At 34.4% G+C, this 22,116-nt stretch overlaps 1 protein-coding gene across 5 annotated transcripts in view; it reads right to left on the minus strand.

Moving 5' to 3' along the window:
- The window catches only part of LOC132727892 (polypeptide N-acetylgalactosaminyltransferase 13-like), a 42,333-nt gene extending 31,808 nt beyond the window's left edge, over window positions 1-10,525 (minus strand). For 3 of the 5 annotated variants that reach the window (XM_060713490.1, XM_060713488.1, XM_060713487.1), the window contains exons 1-4: window positions 10,446-10,525; window positions 7,705-7,800; window positions 7,112-7,321; window positions 5,534-5,638 (exon numbers count right to left, since the gene is read on the minus strand). In XM_060713490.1, coding sequence (XP_060569473.1) covers window positions 5,534-5,638; window positions 7,112-7,307 — 301 coding nt within the window. In that variant the 5' untranslated portion in view covers window positions 7,308-7,321; window positions 7,705-7,800; window positions 10,446-10,525. The remainder of the gene's footprint in view (window positions 1-5,533; window positions 5,639-7,111; window positions 7,322-7,704; window positions 7,801-10,445) is intronic. The other 2 variants (XM_060713492.1, XM_060713491.1) reach the window with 1 other exon arrangement.
- Between the last annotated feature and the right edge of the window lie 11,591 nt (window positions 10,526-22,116).

Raw genomic sequence — 22,116 nt, forward strand, 5'->3', positions numbered from 1 at the left:
CAAAATGCTTGATACAGTTACCTCCTCCTGTTTACAGGTTGGGGTAATGATGGTGAACAAGTGTGCAAAGTTTCAAAGCCATATGTCAATGGACTTTGAAAATATTTGAACTATTACAAAAACTTTAACGTAAATTCTAAGTCGAAAAAGGGGCATAATTCTGTCAAAATGCTTGATACAGTTACCTCCTCCTGTTTACAGGTTGGGGTAATGATGGTGAACAAGTGTGCAAAGTTTCAAAGCCATATGTCAATGGACTTTGAAAATATTAAAACTATTACAAAAACTTTAACATAAGTGGTTACGCCGACGCAGACGCCGACGCTGACACTGACGCCGACGCTCGGGTGACTACAATAGCTCTACTTATTCTTATCGAATAGTCGAGCTAAAAAGGTAATTTAAATACTATATAATTATACAAATAATACCAAGGGATAGGGTAACAAACCATCATGCTAAACTAATGGGGTTGAATCCCAGTATGACAATAATCTCCAAACCAAAATGAATCCAGAAAATATAAGTCTGTTCTCAACAACTTGAATTACATTTCAAGACAAATCTAAGTTAGAAAACAAGAAATAAAATAACAAAAGCTTTTTTTTCTGAATTGGAGATTATTTGTCAATACTTTTATAATTACATTTCTTAAATACAATGTATATGTAATCAGCCGCAGGGGAAATAAAAAACCAAAATGTGTGTAGCTTCACCTCCCCCTTTTATCAAAGCTGTCCGCAGAAAACTCATAATCCCAGGTTACCACCACTTATAATGATTCCCACAGTTATCTTTTACCAATATTCTTGGACTGGTAGTAGTTTGTATCATATATGTAGTCGTACTCGGGTCCGAGCCAATTTGGTTTACGGCACTCTTCCCCTCTCTCGCAAGCAACAGCCAGCCAAATGCTATCATCAGTTTGTTGTTGCTCAATTTCTAGACGACTTAGTTGATCTCTTACTTCAACAGAAATAGCACTTGCCATTTCCATCTCCTTATTATTGATTTCATCTTCAATACTGAGGAATGGTTTGTCAGTTATATCACCACCAGACTTTACAATCTCGGTGCTAATTAATTTACCTTCAGAAAGTCCCATTTCTGCTCCCCAAGAGAAACTTTCACCTTTGTCCATCACAGAATTGGTAAAACTCTGTTGAACATTGTCACTTACTTCTTTTAGCATTGCACCAATGTTAGAATGCACCTTTACAACAAGGTTTTGCATGTTCTCTTCTACGGCCTGGATATACTGAGTCATCTTACCCATACTTTCGTTTTCTCGATTTGAAATATTATCATCAATATTTTTAACAACCCCTCTCATATAACTTTCAACTTCTTTTTCAAACACTTTAAGACTTCCTTCAACTTCTTTAACAGAAAGTCTTAAACTACCATCTATTTCTTGCTCCCTTAACTTAATCCTAGTTTCTACGTTCGATGCTAGACTGTCCAAATTTTTAATCACTTTCTTCTCTGCTTCTCTTACATCTTCACCAACTATTGCTTCAAATTCTTCGAGCTTCTTATCTATTCTAACTTCATTGTCACTTAAATGTTTGATCACACTGTTGTTTAGATTTTTGAAGTTTTTAATTAACTCCTTGATTTCTAGCATGTCACTTACTTCAGGTTTATAACAGGGGTTTCTAGAACTAGCATTATCTACTACACTACAATAAGCTTTATAGAAATCGCTTCCAAGTTCTTCATCTGGAAAGAAGTTGTCATATCATTTCAGATAGTTTTCTAATCTAGTTTTCTCTTCTGCGTAGCAACTTGCCAACATTATGGTATTTCTTTATATAATTCATTAATTTCAAATGGTATTTTTTTATATAATTCATTAATTTCAATTATTTTAACAAAATATTTTTAATCACCAAAAACTTTAAAGTATATAAAAATACATGCTGCCATATATTTTCTTTCTTGATTCTATAGAAATAGTCAGTTTTCTTTATGTTTCTGCCAAAAAATTTTAAGTTCATTATACGTATATATCCTGGGGAAAAATCCTAAAATTGTGACTGACCTGGAAGGCCGATCTACCAGGTTTAATTTTAACCTCCACAATGTAAGCAAGTTGCTAGTAAACTATTACAGCTATATACCAGAATGTGAAAAGAAATTCATAGTTTCTAAACTAGACATTCAATAAATAAAAGTGCAGTGAGTGATTAAAACAATTTATTTTGGCAAGAAAGGCCCTGCTTAATAACCCCAAAATTGATAATGAACAGTTCCAACTATGGAGGCTGGACAAGTTCATTTACGACATTCAGCAGCTGGTTATTCAAAGAGATTGTTCAAATCAAATTATTAAAGGGGTATCTCTAACTTATAATAAAAGATATTTTCACACACTTAAAAACATCTTACTACAATGTACCTGAATCAGACAATTATCATTATATCAGTAGAAAGCACAATGTGATTTAAGTTCACATCTTAACTTTTGCTTTACATACATAAATTGTAATATTATTCAGGAGCTTTACTTTTTTTCAAAAACAAACAAACTAAAAATTATAGAAAAATTATTAAATTGAGGAAATCACTGAAATAAACATAATTATATATTTTATACACACATATATGTATATATGCTTCTTAGCTAGTCTAATGGTCAAGAGTAACTCCATCCCTACAAACCATAAACAAGAGCACCGCTAGGCGGAGCATTATATGCCCGAAAGTAGTCTTTCTTTTAGTGAGGAAGACATGGGAATTAAATACAGTATTACCTCCTTCAAAAAGCAATCCTCCTTTATAGCTGAAGAACATTCATGTATATATACAGTTGCTGTTTTCAAAGCACCACCATCAAGTTGTTATCTTGTAAGTAAAAATGATACAACGGATGGACACCAAGACGTCAGGGGTATAAAGCTGTTAATCCTATAAAATTTTACAGCTGTAGTTCGATTAATACTTGAGTTATTGAGCGAAAACTGTTTCCAGTTTAAAGGTGATAGTAATCCCTTGACCTTTGACCTTGTGACCCCAAAATCTATAGCGGTCTTCTACCCAATATGAACAATCATCCTATGAAGTTTGAATACTGTGGGCCAAATGGAACTTAGGTTATGTTACGGAAACCATTTTCAGTATTAAGCTAATAGTGCCCTTGACCTTTGACCTTGTGACCCCAAACTCAATAGGGGTCTTCTACCCAATATGGACAATCATCCTATGAAGTTTGAATACTGTGGGTCAAATGGAACTTAAGTTATGCTTCGGAAACCATTTTACGTATTTAGCTAATAGTGACCTTGACCTTTAACCTTGTGACTCTAAAATCAATAGGGGTTTTTTACCCAATATGGACAATCATCCTATGAAGTTTGAATACTGTGGGCCAAATGGAACTTACAATGTAAGTTATGCTCCGGAAACCATTTTCAGTATTTCGCTAATAGTGACCTTGACCTTTGACCTTGTGACCCTAAAATCGATAGGGGTCTTCTACCCAATATGGGCAATCACCCTATGAAGTTTGAATACTGTGGGCCAAATGGAACTTAAGTTATGGTCCGGAAACCATTTTCAGTATTAAGCTAATAGTGACCTTGACCTTTGACATTGTGACCCCAAAATCAATAGGGGTCTTCTACTTAATATAGACAAACATCCTATGAAGTTTGAATACTGTGGGTCAAATGGAACTCAAGTTATGCTCTGGAAACCATTTTCAGTATTTAGCTAATAGTGACCTTGACCTTTGACCTTGTGACCCGAAAATCAATAGGGGTCTTCTACCCAATATGGGCAATCATCTTATGAAGTTTGAATACTGTGGGTCAAATGGAACTTAAGTTATGCTCCGGAAACCATTTTCAGTATTTAGCTAATAGTGACCTTGACCTTTGACCTTGTGACCCCAAAATCAATAGGGGTCTTCTACTCAATATGGGCAATTATCCTATGAAGTTTGAATACTGTGGGCCAAATGGAACTTAAGTTATGCTCCGGAAACCAAATTGCTAACAGACGGACAGACGGACGCCAGGGGGTATAACATAATATGCCCGAAATTCTTTCGGGCATATAAAAAGAAAATAACATTAACTGAGGAAAATTATTTATAAACTGCACAATGGTATAAAAAATAATGCCAACTATAACTAGAGTAAAAAACAATTGAAGGACAACTCACACTGCTCTTATTGTTTTAACTATGACTGATTGTTACAGTCTCGTCTGCAGATGTTTGAAAATTAACACACACATGTTGCAACATTCATTACCCCATTTATAGCCCTTTTCATGTAAATGTCAACATAATTTTAGAATAATTGTTATATTTCATTTATTTCTTCATACTAATGCCCTATTATATCCTTTATTGCAGCTTATAATATAACATTTCGTCACATGATGTTAATTACTTCCTAAGAAATTTAACCCATTACGCACCATATTTTCTTATACATGATTGTATTGTTCATATTGAATACTGAATATAGTTACATGTACTTGTACAAATGACCTGTGATTTTGGATGATTTCTGGCATAAAATTAAGTGTGAGAAAGAATTTTTCATTCCGAGGAACCTAAGGTGGCAAAACAGTTGAAAATCAAACGACATATATTTATATTATATTTGGTGTTACAACTTATTCACACCATGCCCCCCAGCCCATATTGTCTAAGAAATGGAGTTGGAGTTATTTATAAGGTATAAGGCTGGCAACATGCTTCCTTTATCATCAACTTTCTTAGTCTCATTTATTTTATGTCTTTAAGTAATGATAAGTCATGTAAAAGCGTTTAAATAATTTATATCAAGAAATGCAGCACAAATGACTTACATGAAGCCTCATGTTTATAAACTGATATTTATATGGGATTTTATATGTCTCCATTGTACACTATGGAATGAAATTTTCCTACAACTTTACCCGAGGGATGTCATCAGGACGAGATATTACAAACTTAACGAGAATCTGCTACAATTCTGCTGTGTTCAATGATTTACTACAGTGGCCTACATTGACTGATAAAAACAATATGTATTGATAAAATGCAAATGCAATATTCTATCAAGAACAATCTGAATTATTAACATGTTTAATAAATTAGCATATCAAAGTTCCATTTTAATTTTAGATGTATTATTCATAATGCTATGCAGCTACATGTCTGTCACAATGCCACTATTAAAACTTTAAAGGTTTCATCAGAAACATAGCTTTTATCAATAATTCTCAGATTGATATCCCACCTTTGTTTTATTCATTTATGTGGGGGGGGGGGGGTTTCATAATATATATCTCTAAACAGTTAAAGACTATCAAAAACCTGTCTATGCCAAGCCAGCCAATGAACAGCCCAGCTCATTTGTAAGCCGTACTAGTATTTAACTATTAATACAAGTTAAAAAACCCTAAGAGATTTTAAAACATCTCCATACTCTAGCAAAAACTGATGTAAGCCATTCCCAAGCCAAAACCAGCAGAATAAGGTGGGTGGGGTGTGCAATCACTAGCAGCATTACAAAGCAATGTATTCTTGCTATACCTGGCCTTTTACCCTTGTTTAACACTGGTTCTTTTGGTGGAATTTTATATTTGGTCGGAATTTCATACTTGGCTCGCTTGTTGGTTTCTACGGGGGCAACAGGCTCTGCGTAGCATAGCAACAAAAATAATTAATTTACAACAAGTGTATAATATACTTAAATAATTATTTGCAAGCATGTAATAAAGGAGCCATGTTTTACTAACACTCTCTTTAGAGACCACTATAAGCGTATGTAGACACAGTGATTGTATATTTTGTATTTTTATCATACATATCTGACCAATCTATATTCTTACACCCTTTCAATAGTTAACAATGTGTGACAATTATTCACTTAATTATCTATAAGCTAGCTCGAAGCTCGACAAACCTTGCACTTACAGATCTATCTAAATAGATCATGTTTAAGTAAAATATTGTTTACTTGTTTTGCTGCAAGTTCACATTTAAATCTTAGACTGATGGTGATGAAAGATATTACAAAAGTCACTTGTGAAGATTTTGCGGCACCCCAGTGCTGTCTTATCATGATCTGCACTGTTTGCTTTAACTGTCAATAACATTTCTGAAACTTTCCCCAAGATATGATGAAAGGTTTTGTCCAGATTGAAAGATGGACAAGTTAATTTAAGATATTTATCTTGGCAATGGTTAAGATTACAGTTGAGGTGAGACAAGTAACCAGTATTGAAATTATCTTTTCATGGTAGCTGTAATTAACAATAATGTTGATCAAACTACCAAATATATAATGAATATGTGTAGACATATTGGCTGCAGTAACACCTTCATAAACATGAAAATACAATATAAAATAGAGTCAATGGCCTCATAATTACTGAGCTGCAGATATCAATATAATTCTATAATTAGTTTATCCCACACAGTCAAACCCAACCTACTTACAAAGATAGTATTATATACAAAAAAAGGAATTATCACAGTTTTTTTTCCATATATAACATTTGTTTTTGACACAGCAAAATTCCTCCTTTATTTTAGGTGCAGCAAGAAAATTATCTAAGCTGCATGTACATGCACATTGAAGATGTCATAGCAAACTGGCAGAAAGATCCCTTAAGGACTAGAAAAGAAGTGTTAATTTAAGTCACTTAAAACAGAAAATTGGAGTATGAAATATTAAATCCTGTGAATAAAATAAATGGCATATGTGTGGCCGTTATAAACACTCATACAACTTTAACAACAGTAGGTTTGCAATCGTAATATTAAAAAATAATGAAAGCTTGTAACAAAACAAAATCAGCCAGAAAATAAAACATTTTTCCATGCATGCATTTTATGTTTCTTGTCCACAGAAATTTATTTCTGTTGGTAAGAAAATTAAACATATACAATTTTAAATAACACTGCGCAAAATTAGTTCTACTAAAATTTGTAAAACAGAAAAATGTCCTGAGAAACAAGCTTCTTTAATTCATTTTAAAATATAACTGTTTGAAACATAAAGTAAATGAAGAAAACAAAGTCACAATTCAGGCATCTATTTCTAATATATATACTACACACATCCTTAATCACCAAAGCTATCCCATCATGCAAAATAAGACCAACCTTTTGGTAAAATCCTCTGAAGTAACGAGCCAGAATCCGCCTTTTTATCCTTGACCTTATGATTAGTGTTGCAATCTGTTGCGGCATTTGTGGCACAGTCTGTATAATACATAAGAAGGACGACATCGAGGAGGAACCAGACCAATGATGTGGCGAGGACAATCTTGCAATACTGTAGTCTCAATCTGCTGACCATCTTGTAATCTTTGCCTTGTAAAGCAAATATAAAACAGCATGTTTAGTAATGTGTAAAGTTTCAAACATGTTAAAAACCACTCTGGAAACAATTGATAAATGAACTATAGATCTATTTTACAAAGTTTATCAAGCTCCCATTGGATAAATTCATGTATAAATAAAAAAATATTCATTGATAAAGGATTTATTCTCAAATGAAAATAAATCTTACCAAGTGTAAACATTGAATTACAATATCATTTAGAAAGATTTAAATAATTTTTTAATAAAAAATAGTTTAACAGGGAAGTTAAAATTCAAAAAATAATCCATAAAATATAAGTGACTTTATGAACCATGTAATTTATTACATTAAGCTTGGGCAAAAAACAATCAAAAAAAATTAGAATACTCACTTTAATTTAACAAGTTAAGACAGTTGTTCATTTAATAAATTTTGGTCAATATTCTTGTCTGTCATGCACTGACATAGACATCCAGCAAATACAGTACTGTAAATGTAATGGAAAATGATAACCTCATCAATACCAGCATAACTGAACATGTTTCATAAGTTTTTACCCTTTTACATAAAAATTAAGCACATAAACAAAAATGGCAAGCTTAAACCCTGAATTTAATATTCAGAAGTTATTGAGAAATAATCATAGTAAGATATACTTTCTTTTTGTTTGTTGTATTTCTTTCCTTCTGGCTTCCAAAACTTCATAACCCGCTTTTTAAACATTTTTTCTTTCATCTGATGTGGCATTAAAGTTGAAACTTATAAGTATTATGAAACCTAACCATAATAAGTATACCTTAAAGGCTTAATAAAACCTTGTTTGAAACTAGTTGGTACTTCAACATCATTCAACCTCATGTTCCGTATTAATTTTTTATATACTTGGCATTATATACATTAATCAGCTTATGCTTCAGTTTACTTTATAAAGTGCTTCATGAACATATACGTGCAAGAATTCAGGCAAGATTTTTGGTGGACTTTTCCTAAAGTTATCTTCAGCATACCTGTCCTGTTACTTATAAGGAAGTGGCTAGCCGTGCTAGCCAAAGGTTCTAACCGTACATGAGTCACGTACCACTAGCCAGGACTCACTGTACTGTTTAGCCGTACGGCACTTTTCAAAATTATATGGAAGTTGAACATGCATATGTTATTTTGTGCCTGACATGATTATGATTTGTTGTTTTATTTGTATGAAAGATGAATTTTTGTTAATTAAGCACATGGATCGAATAAATAATGATCGGAGTGGAATAAATATAAAGAACATTAAAAAAAAAAAACGGTGAAAAGCAAAAATAATTGTATAATTTTCAAATACAGTAGATAAATATCGAACATAAAAGCACAATCAATTAATAAGCCTTTATTTAAAGCCTACTCAGGGACTGACAATAGAATTTTAAAATGCGTTTCACGGAACATGCAAACTTTCCTTATATTAACAAACTTCTAAACCATCGGTAATTGACGCAATTATCAGAGCCCAACAACAATATTTTTCGGCTTGATTTTTGTTTCATTTTAAAGGTGTCGAAAATTAAACTTAATAAAACAAAATAGGATTATCATCAAAATTTTGTAAACTATTTCAATTGATGTTATTAAATGCTACCAAATGCTATTTTCTCTCAACGTCTTGAGATGACAAAGATCGATATTCGTACTTTTTTTACTGTAGCCAACAAGGCGATTTAAATCTCTAAAAATTAACATACAGAGACAATTGCTGTTTCTTGGTTAAAATCCTCGCTTAAAGTCATAAAATAACATATGCATTTTCGACTTCCATATAATTTTGAAAAAATGATGTACAGCTAGCCAATACAGTGTGTCCTTGCTAGTCGCACTAAACTCACATACGGCTAGAACATTTGGCTAGCCGTACGGGCCCTTACAGCTAGCCACTTCCTACTTATAGTTATAAAAACTGGTATGCTGAAGACCATAAGCTTGTATTTGTGATGACTAAAATAAAGACATGATGACAATTTATATCACAGATTGATAATGCTTCAATATTTCACGTTTTTTGTTTGTCTCTCAGTCTGCAAATTGCTTGCCAAGCACCTAGTCCTATAAATATGACGTCGCTTTGAGATATTTTTGCTTCTGGGCAAAGCAACGTCATATCGAAATTGCTCAAAAACCCATAGCATGTTCCGCCAGAAAATCGGGCGGAACAAAAAACAATGAAGACAGCGTGTATTTACATATTTTTTGACCTATTTATGAACAAAACTAAAAAATAAATACCTTTTGTCAAAATAATTAAACTGTCACATCCGAAAAATCACGATTAAATCCTCTCATGTATTTCAATTCCTTTTACAGCCGATAAACAAATGGCGGCCGTAAAGTGCGCGAAATCTGATTGGCTTATTCAAATGCAAGCGTTTAACTGAGTCAGAACAATCTAACGGAATATTTTTTTAACGAAATAATTGCCCATGCACCGTCAGTGTGTTCGAATATATTTTTCCGTTTAAAAATTTGGAATCAATCTGTAAAGCACCTTGCTTAACCAGTATGGCTGATAGACAAAAATAGATTGATGTTTATATTTTATTTTAAATTGATAAGTACATCGTTTGACAGTTTTTGTGTATGATTGAGCATAGAATTGAAAGAAAATATGATAATCTTTTGAATAAAGCTTGAAAGGCAAGACAATAGACATTTTTTGATTTTTTTATGATGCTACGCGTTTTTGAGCAATAACTATTAGACGTCAGGCTAGACCGACAAAAACTATAACAAGCCTGTAACGTCTAATATATTGGACTAGCCAAGCACCATACATCTATATCAATTTCCTTCATTTTTTTAGTAGAAACGGTTTACTAAAGTGAAAATCTTCTATGGTCAGAAAACGCTTTTCATCTTGGTGAAGAGTCATAATAGAATAAATGTATTTTCTCTATTTTATGATATAGTTATACACTCCTTACCTTCTAGATCTAGATTCTACTCATTCAAAATATTTTTTTTCTTCTTGCAAAATTATACCAGATTTTTTCGATGCAGAAATAAACACTGTTCTGCGAAAGCAACAATACTGAAGAAAAATAGCAAAATAGCTTCTTAATTAAACTTAACTCATCAGATCCAAATATGCAACATAGTTACCTCTATCTAACGGAAAACTATCATTTTACTGCAAGATTATTGATTCCACGTCTACTTTCCAAAAGCCGGAAGTTATAACTGTAGGGCTAAACTAATGACGAATACAGTTCACGGCTGGGAATCTGTATCGTTGTCGTCTTCACTAGGTTTCTTACCGTAAACTTTTGTATGCTTTTTTTCGCGAGGGGTATGGATATTTGGGTAGCGTATTTCTCTTTGTTAATTACTGTACTATATTAATATATTAATTCTTTTTAAAAATATATTTCAGCTTTCTTTCTTACTTTTGTACATTTGTAAACATGTTACCTTCGTCTGGGACATAAGATGGTTATCTTATGTCCCAGCCTTCATGAAACAAACAAACAGATCTTGTATTCTCCTTGACTTTAGTAAAGCCTTTGATAAAGTAAATCATCGTAAACTACTTCTTACCCTTCAAGAAAACGGTGTCTCCACACAAATTCCCAATTGGACATGTTTCTTCCTGACAGGTCTAAGCCAAACTGTTATACTGGATGATGAACACTCTACACAAGTCCCCGTAAATTCTGGCGTCCCTCAAGGCTCTGTTCTTGGCCCACTCTGCTTTCTGATCTATATTAATGAACTTCCAGCTTCTTTCTCCAAGTCTCAAATTCGCCTCTTTGCAGATGACACTGTGGTTTACATTACTATAAACTCGTCCTCAGGCTCGCAATCCCTACAGGAGGATCTCAATAAGATGCAAATCTTGGAAAGGGAGTGGGACATGGAATTCAACCCCTCAAAATGTCAAGTCTTTCACATCACTAAAAACAAAACAAGTACTTCCTTCATGGTCAAGCTTTAACATCGATATCAGTTCCTACATGTAGCTCAAAATACCTTGGCCTTGACTTGTCCGCAGACCTAAACTACAACACACACATCTAAAAAATTACATCAAATGCAAATAAAACCCAAGGATTCATAAAACGAAATATCAATACAAAAAATGAAAAAGTAGAACAACTAGCTTATAAATCCTAGACTAGTAAGACCCCAGCTAGAATATGCATCAACTGTTTGGAGCCCCTACACACAGTCAAACGTCCAAAAAACGAGATGGTCCAAAGACGAGCGATACGCTGGGTAAAACAAGATTACTCCCCCTTGTCATCAGTTACAGCCATGCAGAAAGATCTTGGCTGGCGTTCTCTCGAGCATCGCAGACAAGACTTTAGACTTATTATGTTTTTTTAAAATTTGCCATAATCTAGTAGCCATGAGCCATCCAACCTACATTAAGACTCCATCTAGGCTTACTAGACATATGCATCCCCTCTCTCTTAGGAAAATACAGGTTACATCAGATTACCATAAGTTCTCGTTTTCCTCACACTTTGGAACCAGCTCCCAAGGAACATTGTCACCCTGCCTGATCTAGATCAATACAAACAGGCAGTAGTTAGGATACAGTATTAGTTGATTTGTTATGTTTTTACTTTTAAATCTTTCTTTCATCCTTACTTATAAAACATTTTAACAATGACTAGAAGTTTTCAATGTCTATCACTGTCCTGATGTTCATTTTCAGGTTTTTACTTTCACTTACACACCCGACGCGCACTATTCCTGCTTATAACACTCGCGAGAGGGGTTGGCAGTACTCAAAGATAGATGAAACAAAAATATCGATCAACATCATCGTCCTTATCATCGTCAGCATGACAATCATTAATTATTATATTATTATTCTTTCTTTCTCTCCCCCCCTCTCTCTCTCTCTCTTTCTCTCCCTTTTCGTCTTCTTTTTTCTTCTTCTTCTTCTTCTTCTTCTTCTTATGTGTGGAGATAAGGAAATATTATTTGTCGAAAGGACAAAAATGTAAATAACCAATGTTTTTGCAATAAATTTAAATGAAAACAAAAAATGGGAACCAAAATGTTTAGCATATGCATGTGAATATGTTTTTATTTACTTTGCAATAATTTCTTTTTACATGTACTCGCATAATTAAGTCCACCATTCCGCAGTAAATCATGCGATTAAAGACTCGGCTGCTTTGCACCCGAATAAAAGACTGTTGTTGCGCTACCAATAAAAAGTTAGTACGTAGTAAACATGTTTGGTTGGTAAACTCTCTCACCCCTCGGTAAAATGCCCATCGTGGTGAGGCACGCGGCATCGGCAGAAGATTTGGAGTTTGGCTGAACGGACATGTTGACTGGTACGTTTTAACGATCCGAGATTTTGGCAGATCCTAGATGTCAAACTAACCTGTACCTTGTCGGGGAGTTAAGCTTCTATCGAAATCTACGAACCAGCTGTTGATGTCCTGGCTGAAGAAAAGGGAATGACCCTACAAAGTAGACAGGGACGACGAAGAAGGGCACTAATGGATGCGTGAGCCACTAGTACGAAGAGACGGAGTCCTTATTAGGACTACATGTATATTAAGTTCTTTCATTATTGACAAAGGTTTCTGTACCGTATGGTGCTCAATGACCGCTGCACAGTGGCCTTCTTTTGGCTCAAAATTTATTTCTTTGGCATATAAATACTCTATGGAAACTGCGAGGGAAGAAATTATCACCACCTTATTTTTCATAATTTACTTTTTAAGGGCATGGCTGGTAGCATGTCCGGGGTCTGCACTCGAGAGGTAAAAGGTGCATATTTTGCCTTTAAGCGCGGAGGGACGGTCATAAGCATACAATATACTTCGTACATGGTTGGTAAAATGTGTAAACAAATTGTTGAACAGTTATATCGTCGTACATCTGAACTGGGACAGAATAACTTCTGATCTTGGGGACAAAATAACTTCTCTTCCAGATCTTAAGTTTACTGATCATTTGAGTTGGCCAATCGCAACTTTTCGACCCTTTCCGTCAGTCTTCGGAGTTATTATTAATAAAAGTCGAGATGTTCCGATTAGTGAGTTGGCGTCTATTCATCCACGCATTATTTCAGACTCCAGGGGTTACTTAATTATATCCATTCAGCGCATTAAAATATCAGAAATTCTGAAGTACATGTACCTGATGTTTTTTAAACTTGCGGCAGAAATGGGCAAGCGATTAAATTTAAGTGACCAGAGTCACAAGCGACGGAATTATTGTTGCGTCACTAACTTAGATATGTACTTTGCTCATCCTTGAGTAAAATGTTTTAATCACAGAAATAAATTGAATTTCTTACTGAATATGTCAAAATTGAATAAAAGAATGAATAAACTATGTATGGGAGGATGCGTTCCTATTATGGGTCAAGTACAGTTGGTTTATTCATTAAAAGCCCCCCCCCCCCCAAAAAAAAAAACACAAAAAAAAGAATGACAGTTTTTTAATGACACTTTTTGTTCATGTTGTGATCACCTATACTAGTAGTGTATAGAATTTTGAACATAACATATCTACTTTATGTTTATTTTAAGGTAAGATTTATTTTGGCATAATGTATTAACATGGTTATATAACACATGGAGTGAGAGGAGCACAAAAACCATGACATTCACATAACACAAAAAAGGGTAAGCCCTTATTTCCAGTGTGGTCCAATGATAATGTGTCTGTCGCTGTTATATTTCATATTCGAGCACAGTTGTTCAGCACCGTTTATCACGGGCTTTCAAAATTAACATTATCAAAGTTGCTTGCGGGGATAATGTATAATAGGAGTCACCTAGTTGGTCGGAAGAATGAATGTGAACTTTGAGTTATAAACTAAATAAGTATAACAATAATCTTATGTAAACTTTAAAAAGGTTATGGCTATGGTTATGAAAGTAAAAATTATTATATCTTTTTATAGATTTTTAAGACTGAATAAAGAAATTACTGAAACTGTTTTTGAGTTATTTCCATGTTATTGTTTACTGTCACATTTAAAGGGAGGTTATACATGACCCCCACGTTCAACAGGACAGCTAGAGTTATCTTTACATTAAACATAGGTGTTAGATTTTTTATTTTTTTGTGGGAAATGAAGGAAATTGAATTAAAAGCATAAACCAAATATTAAAACATGACTCAAATGAAAAAATACTGCAGTTTACATGGTATTGAGAGGAAGGAGAGTTGTAGAGTGGGTTTGGGGGGGGGGGGGATTTTGCACAAAAATGTGTTAAAATGTTGGCCTTGATCGAGTGTCTGCAAAGGATAAACAGGTGATAGGCTATCATCTACAGTAAAGATTGAATCAGCGGCAGCCACAAAACAGAAATGTCTCAAAACTTACTCGTTGTTCTCAACCATCTTTCTTAAGCAGGTAATTAATATATATAGTGGTACAACGCTTATCTAAGGGCTAAGTAATTTTTTTCATTTTATACCATAATAAAGAAGTACATGTATAATAAAACTAGGATAATTTCTTCAAACCTATGTTTCCAAACAGTACGATAATATGATAAAAACTCAACTGCGGTTGGCTTTATAACTACAAATCTCTTGAACAAATTTGCAAGTCCCTTCGGGTTCGAGCGAAATCAGTTTGACTAAAATATATTTTTGTTATCAATTACAGCAAAATTAACAGAGTTTCGTCCACTAAGATTACATACGGGAAATACCCATCAAACATCGGCAGAAAAATATACATATATAAAGACACCATACTTGAGAAAGTCAATGCTTTACATCAATCCTTTTTCCATTCTTCGAAATCTGTGTCAGCAAAAATACCATAAAAAAGAAACGGGGATAAGATATCTCAGTAATTTCTCTTTAACTATTATACACTCAAAACCAACATAATAAATTATATCCTCATTCTTGTGCAAAAAACGAGCGTACTACATTTCATAATGATTTACAACCATATTAAATAATAAAAAAATGCTAAAACGCGACGTGATTGAGCACAAGAAACTCATTGGCAGTAACAATTAAAAGAACTCTAGGACATATTTTGAGTTATCACAAGAACTCCGGGACATTTGAAAAATCGGGTATAAATTTGTTAGCCGGGGCTTTATGTTTGCAATTTTGCATTATATATGGTAATTATGTATGGCAAGGATGAAGACTTGAAATAAACAGGTCAATACTTGCGAATTGGCAAATCATTGGAAATTTTACTCAAAACTTCCAGATTTTAAGCAAGAGGCGATGAAAAATGGACTATGAATTAGTTTTTGACACATAATACAATATGTAAGGCAAGCTTAATCATTAAATTTTAATTAAGCATCTAAAACTTTTTAAAGATGAAAATTATCATTTTTGACAAGTGTTTTTGCAGTATATACAATGGTTTACCGACGAAATCCGTGACAGTTAGCACAAGAACTCCTTGACAAGATATCATAAGAACTCCATCCCTCGTGTAACACTTCCTCCCCCGTGATAAAGTCTAAGTCAAATTTTTCAATAAGAAATGAATGCGTATATATTAATGATTACTTACAATGCGTATAACTATTTGCAGTACATATATTACATATTCTTCGATTGTGAAAATTGTTTTAGAAGCATAATTATATATAGATCTACATACATAAACGTTCACTTAAGTGAGGCAAAAAAAATTCATACTCGTCATTCCGCAGTAAATCATGCGACTTTTTCAGTCTGCTTTGCAGCCGAATAAAGACACGTTCCCTTTGACACAATATGAAACCCCAGAAAATATGATATTTATTTCGCTTTCCCTTTCTCTGCCGTCACAAAGCCGTCCGGTAAGCTCAATAGGTAGAGCGTTGGACTGTGAATTGGGCGACCCGAGTTCGATTCCCGGACGGCACAGGTCACATTCGTTGTGATTGATCATGAAATATTTCTACGGTCATTCACACTGTACCTCTGCTCTGGCATGTACAGAAGTTTCAGTTCCTTGCAAAAGTGAAAGCAACTAGTACTGGTAAACTGCTTGACAGCCTGCCCAGGAACGATGCGGTGGTTGAACTGTGCTCTGGTGAATTCAATGTGGCTCACTGTCGTGATCTGGAGTGAAAACTACCAACAACACCACCATCTGCCGTCAAAATAAGTAAACCCCAGCAAAAATGAGCCAATCGCTGGGCATGCTCTGGAGTGCGGGAAACTAATACCTGCACTCCAGTTAACGCACTGTGAATGTAATGCATACGATTTAACTCGGACACATTTTCAACAGAAAGATCCCCAAACTATGATACAATATAATTATATTAAATTCGTTCAATAATAGCGGTGTTTAACTTCTCTCTATTTAGTCAGGCCGAATTAGAGGCCTTTCAAAATAAATCTATCATAAGACGACACATATGATATATAGGGATTACTTTTCCGTCAATTTACAAATGGTTGAAATTCATATTTAAACTAAATATTCATTATTCTTTACACACTACAAATTTTTAAAAAACCCTACCAATAATGGTAATAATTGAATTTTTACATATAAGTTTAATGTTGTTCGATATAAAAAAAGAGAAAGTTACCTACATAAATTTCTTTTTTAAAACTTTTTATCTATTTTTACAATTAAAGGGAGGCTATTCATTACAAAATTAAATAGTCACCGGTGGAACCCCATATGGATCTCAAAACTGTACATCGGTAAAAAGTATTTGTGAAGTATAACACCAGATGTGAATGCGTAATTAGGTCAATCGCATGGTAAGTTTTCAACTTTTTAAACAGGTATATAATTCAAACTTTTTTTTTTAAAGAAAATCGAAAAGTGATTCTGCCCTACTGACTCTCGAGATATTCTTCCGTCGTGGGATCTGGTGTGTCCAAAACATGTAATGCATAAAGAAAATGCCACTAAACGGGCTCAAAATACAGGGATTTTACGAAATCTCACCACAGACAAATGCTTTAACATTGATTTAAACATTTATTGAGATTTTGCTACAAACGAAGGAATCGCTGCTCAAGATTTCATTTAAGCTCCATTTCTTATATTTGCCTATATACGACTGAACTTCAGGATGCTTAAGTTGGCGCATGTCGCCAAAACCATAGGAACTCGAGTACGGGACCGCAGATTGCGGCGTATATTTTCGATCGTGTAACGGTTTTTTAAAACGTTTCTGCTACATCTAAATATCTTTTAGTATTATCCGAGTGTATGGACTCAAAAAATATATTATCAATTAAACCCAATCTGTCTCTTTTAAAACTGGTCAAATTTTACGGTATTATTCTTTTTTCAATATACCGTAAATTTGACTGATTTTTAAATTAGCAGATTATATTAGATTGAGATAAGATAATTAAAGACCACCCGCTCGCATAATATGAAAAGATATTCAAAGGTCGGACAAACTAAATGTAAAGCCGGTACGGATTCGGATTTATGCGCCGCAATATGCGGTCCTGTTCCAGAGTTCCTATGGCCAAAACTGGGTAGGCCTAATGCAAATATAACAGCACTTGAAAATTGCAATCGGAACCAATTGACCATTTTTCATAATCTTGATAAATTTCGAAGGCAAATTTAATTATACCAACAGAAGCATAACGGTAGTAACATCTCGGGCAAATACTATATGTACAGCACTTTATAAGCCCTTCTGACTCAATCATGTTGGGAAGGTAATACTCTGTGTGTTCATACGCTCCGTGACGTATTAAGTACTGTTTTGAGTGATACTGCAATGAGGGAAGACAGCACGGTCATGCTCCTGAAATATGAAAATGTTTTCGTTGATTTACGTCCTCATGAAAACTGTTTTTGTTGAGCAAATGCACGTACTCTCTGATAAACCTACTCATTTTTAAGTGCGAAAAAAAATCTTTTTTTTAAAGTTTTCCTAGCATAGAAATTAAGTAAAACGTGATATATATTATTAGTATCGAAAACATATTTCCAACATCAAGGAACATTAACAATGAATTTCATCGTATACTAAAATTAAAGTATCATAAAGCATGACACGTGGTTATAATATGACTGTTTAAACGTTAAACAAATAAGACAAAACAATAGTAATAGATATTTACCATTAAAGCACTTTAAACACAAAAGTTGCCCAAACCTTGAAAACATTAGCAACACATCAAAGAAATCAGGACACGCGCATCTAACGGCGAAATCTTAACAAACTTTCGAAGCGCAACCTTCATGCTGTTGTTGTGGAACATAATTATTTGATACTCGTTTTGAGTCAGGCCGGTTATTAATTAACGGCCTTTCAAAATAACCTATATTCATAAGGCGACACAAATGATATATAGGGGTTACTTTTGTCGTAATGCAATAGCGTTCACATGCTAAGTTAAACTAAATATTCATTATTCTTTATTTATTTTAAATTTTACAAAATACCTTCCAATAATGGTAAAATTGATTTTTTACATATAGGTTTAATTTTATTTGACATAAAAAATAGAGAAAAATTATCTACACAAATCATTCTTTTAAAACATTTTTATCTTTTTTTTCAATTAAAGGGAGGTTATTCATTATAAATAGTCACCGAAGACTGACGGGAAAGGACCGAGTACCGAAGGACAAAGCGACGTCCCCGGGGGGGGGGGGGGGGAAGGACCGAGTACCGAAGGACAAAGCGACGTCCCCGGGGGGGGGGGGACGGAAAGGACCGAGTACCGAAGGACAAAGCGACGTCCCCGGGGGGGGGACGGAAAGGACCGAGTACCGAAGGACAAAGCGACGTCCCCGGGGGGGGGGGGGGATGTGGATCTCAAAACTGAGCGGGTATAGAGAGGAGATTCCAGTTGAACCAATATTGCTTGGTGGAGATGGTGACTATCAGAAGTCATCAAGTAGGGAAGAAATCAATCATTTTGACAATATTTTTAGAAAAATCAATCTATCAATGAACTACAATGAAAAAGAAATCACTAGGTGTGGTAAGGACGAGTTGGCAAGCCATATTCCCCAAAATTTGAAAGACAAAATTATAAAAGGTCAGTTCATCAATTTAAGCCGAGCTATCAGACATGCATTATGGAGCATCTCTTTTTGTTATTATATAAATGACCAAGGTATGCTCGAAACTCGCCAAAAGGCAGCAAATCTTTATGTAATCTTTATGTAAAGAACATCGAAGAATGGACAGACGCATTTTTGATATACATGTCGATATATATATATCAGCTCACCCTGAGGAAGTCCATCCTTTGATAAAATACATGACAATAATACGTGATGCGTCTAAAAAGTTCCCACACTCTTGGCGGATGTATGACGAACAATTTAGACTTCGTCAGGGCTCGCCTGAACTTAAAGGTAACTGGGGATCAATTCACCATGAACTATGGTCAAGAGTAATGTCTATCCCCAGCCATGATCAGATTACTCCATACACCCACAATAAAATCAGTATCAATCTAACTTTGGATATCAAGTTAAAAAGAAACAATTTGCATGCAATGACTTCAATGCAGGAGCATGCAAATGGCCATCATGTAAATTTCCCCACATACGCAGCACATGCAATTCAAATATGCATAACAAAACCCAGTGTCAGCATTTAGGGGCTGAAACAGCAAAGCCAAAACCTAATCACACACAAAGCAGCTTTCGTGGGCAAAGGGGCACTTTTCGTGGCAGACCCCACTGGAACAAACAATGAAAAAACCTTAATGAAGACAAAAACAAGCAGATTTTAGCAACATATCAGTTTAAGGAAAAATCACCGATTAAAGTTAAAGGAACTCCACTGAGGTTTTTTGATATGATGGGACTGACATTTTTTTTCCATATAAATGTACTATTTGATGAAGGTTTAGACCTCTAATCTTTGTGCAAGATTTCAGATCATTCGCGCACTTCGTTTTTCCAGAACAATTATTCACATTGTAAATAAATGACCCAAAATGAAAAGCGTTTAAACGCTTTTCACTCAAATCTGACTAAGGAAAGCATATAGATACGATTTTCAATTATTTCAAAGTATATTTCTTAACTATCTTTGCATATATTTCTGTGTCCCAGCTCATTTATGTAAGAAATTCAAATGTTATGTTTTTAGGCTTTTAAACCTCAGTGGAGTTCCTTTAATATTTTAGAAAGAGCATTAGATGGATATCCTTTAAAACTTAAAAAAAATCATTTTAAATGGTTTCAAATTTGGTTTCTCCCTGGAATATACAGGTGACAGATATTTCATCATGTCTAAAAACCTTAAGTCTGCATTGCTAAAACCTCACATTGTCAAGCAAAAAATTGAAAAAGAGATAAATGAAGGCAGAGTGGCTGGTCCATTTGAAAAGCCACCTATTACAACTTTATTTAAAGAAGGTAACACATGAAGATATACCATCGTAGAAAACAAATAATATATCTAAAATCTAAATGTGGCCTTCTTAACAATATATAGAAACACAAACACAAAAACATTATAAAACAATAATAAATATTCTATGTTATAACGTTTTTGGACACACGCTTTAAGATTCTAAATATCATTTATACACTTTACATTTACAAATATTTTAACAAATATAGAGTACATACATAGTAAGTATTATATAACATAATGACAGGGTTTGACAGAGTTAGAAAGATATTTATTTGATCTGCAAGATATTTTATACTTATTTAAAAAAAAATGTCAGAGAATTAGAAGAACGTATATTAGATGGCATTTGAGCCGCGTCACGACAAAACCAACATAATGCGTTTGCGACCAGCATGGATCCAGACCAGCCTGCGCATCCGCGCAGTCTGATCAGGATCCATGCTGTTCGCTTACCAACCCTATTACAAGTAGCAAAACTGATAGCGAACAGCATGGATCCTGATCAGACTGCGCGGATGCGCAGGCTGGTCTGGATCCATGCTGGTCGCAAACCCTTTATGTTGGTTTTGTCATGACGCGGCTCATTTTATTCCAAATCTTTGCACCATTGTAACAAAATGTCTTTTTGCCAAAAGTCTTGTATTCTTAATGATAAAGAATAATCATCTCTGGCATCGCCATTTTGCAACATAAACTTTTCACGTACCATTACATTTATTGCTCATGTGTATTAAATTTGTGTTAGATCTAGTAAAGAAATTAAATAAATGGAATATAATATCATTTCCCTTTACTTTATTTATTGAAAATTTCAGCATGACCAGGCTAATAGTTATATAAAGATGAGACCATTTAAACATGCACAATTATAAGGTTTGTTAGGCGTATACATGTAATTAAGTAATTAAGTAATATATCTAGGTCTTGAAAATAACAAATATAAATAGACTCTAATTCTAAAATTTTAGTTGATTCAATCAGTGAAAAATGAAAAGCGAGAAATTTGTTACCATACTTGTATGTGTGGTTATTATCTTTATCACACACACGTGCCACTTTTGCGAGTCCGTAAAAATTATGGTGGCTGCTTTGGTACTCTTTGCGCGTTGCGTTGACGATAGCGACAACACAACCTAATAAAACATTATCGCCTTTTCGTCTTGTCGCTAGCGAAACACGCCAAACGGCGTGTTGTCGCACTGTCGTCTTGTTGTCCTGTCTCTAGCGAAGCACGCCAAAACGGCGCGTTGTCGTGCGGCGCGTTGTTGCAATATCGCCCTGTCGCTTTACAAAAAGTAAATCCTTCGATTTGAGACGAGCGACAATGTGACATTGCGACAACACGCCGCACGACAACGCGCCGTTTGGCAAGCATCGTAAGCGACAGGACGACAAGACGACAGTGAGACAATGCACCGTTTTGCGCTTTGTCGTGCTGCCGGTAGCTACAACACAACTTACAAAAGTGTTCCAAATCAGCCACCATAAAAATTGTATTGCACGGCTGA

Source organism: Ruditapes philippinarum, unplaced genomic scaffold, assembly GCF_026571515.1.
Source record: "Ruditapes philippinarum isolate M1 unplaced genomic scaffold, ASM2657151v2 ctg761_1_1_1_1, whole genome shotgun sequence".
Classification (NCBI taxonomy): Eukaryota; Metazoa; Mollusca; class Bivalvia; order Venerida; family Veneridae; genus Ruditapes; species Ruditapes philippinarum.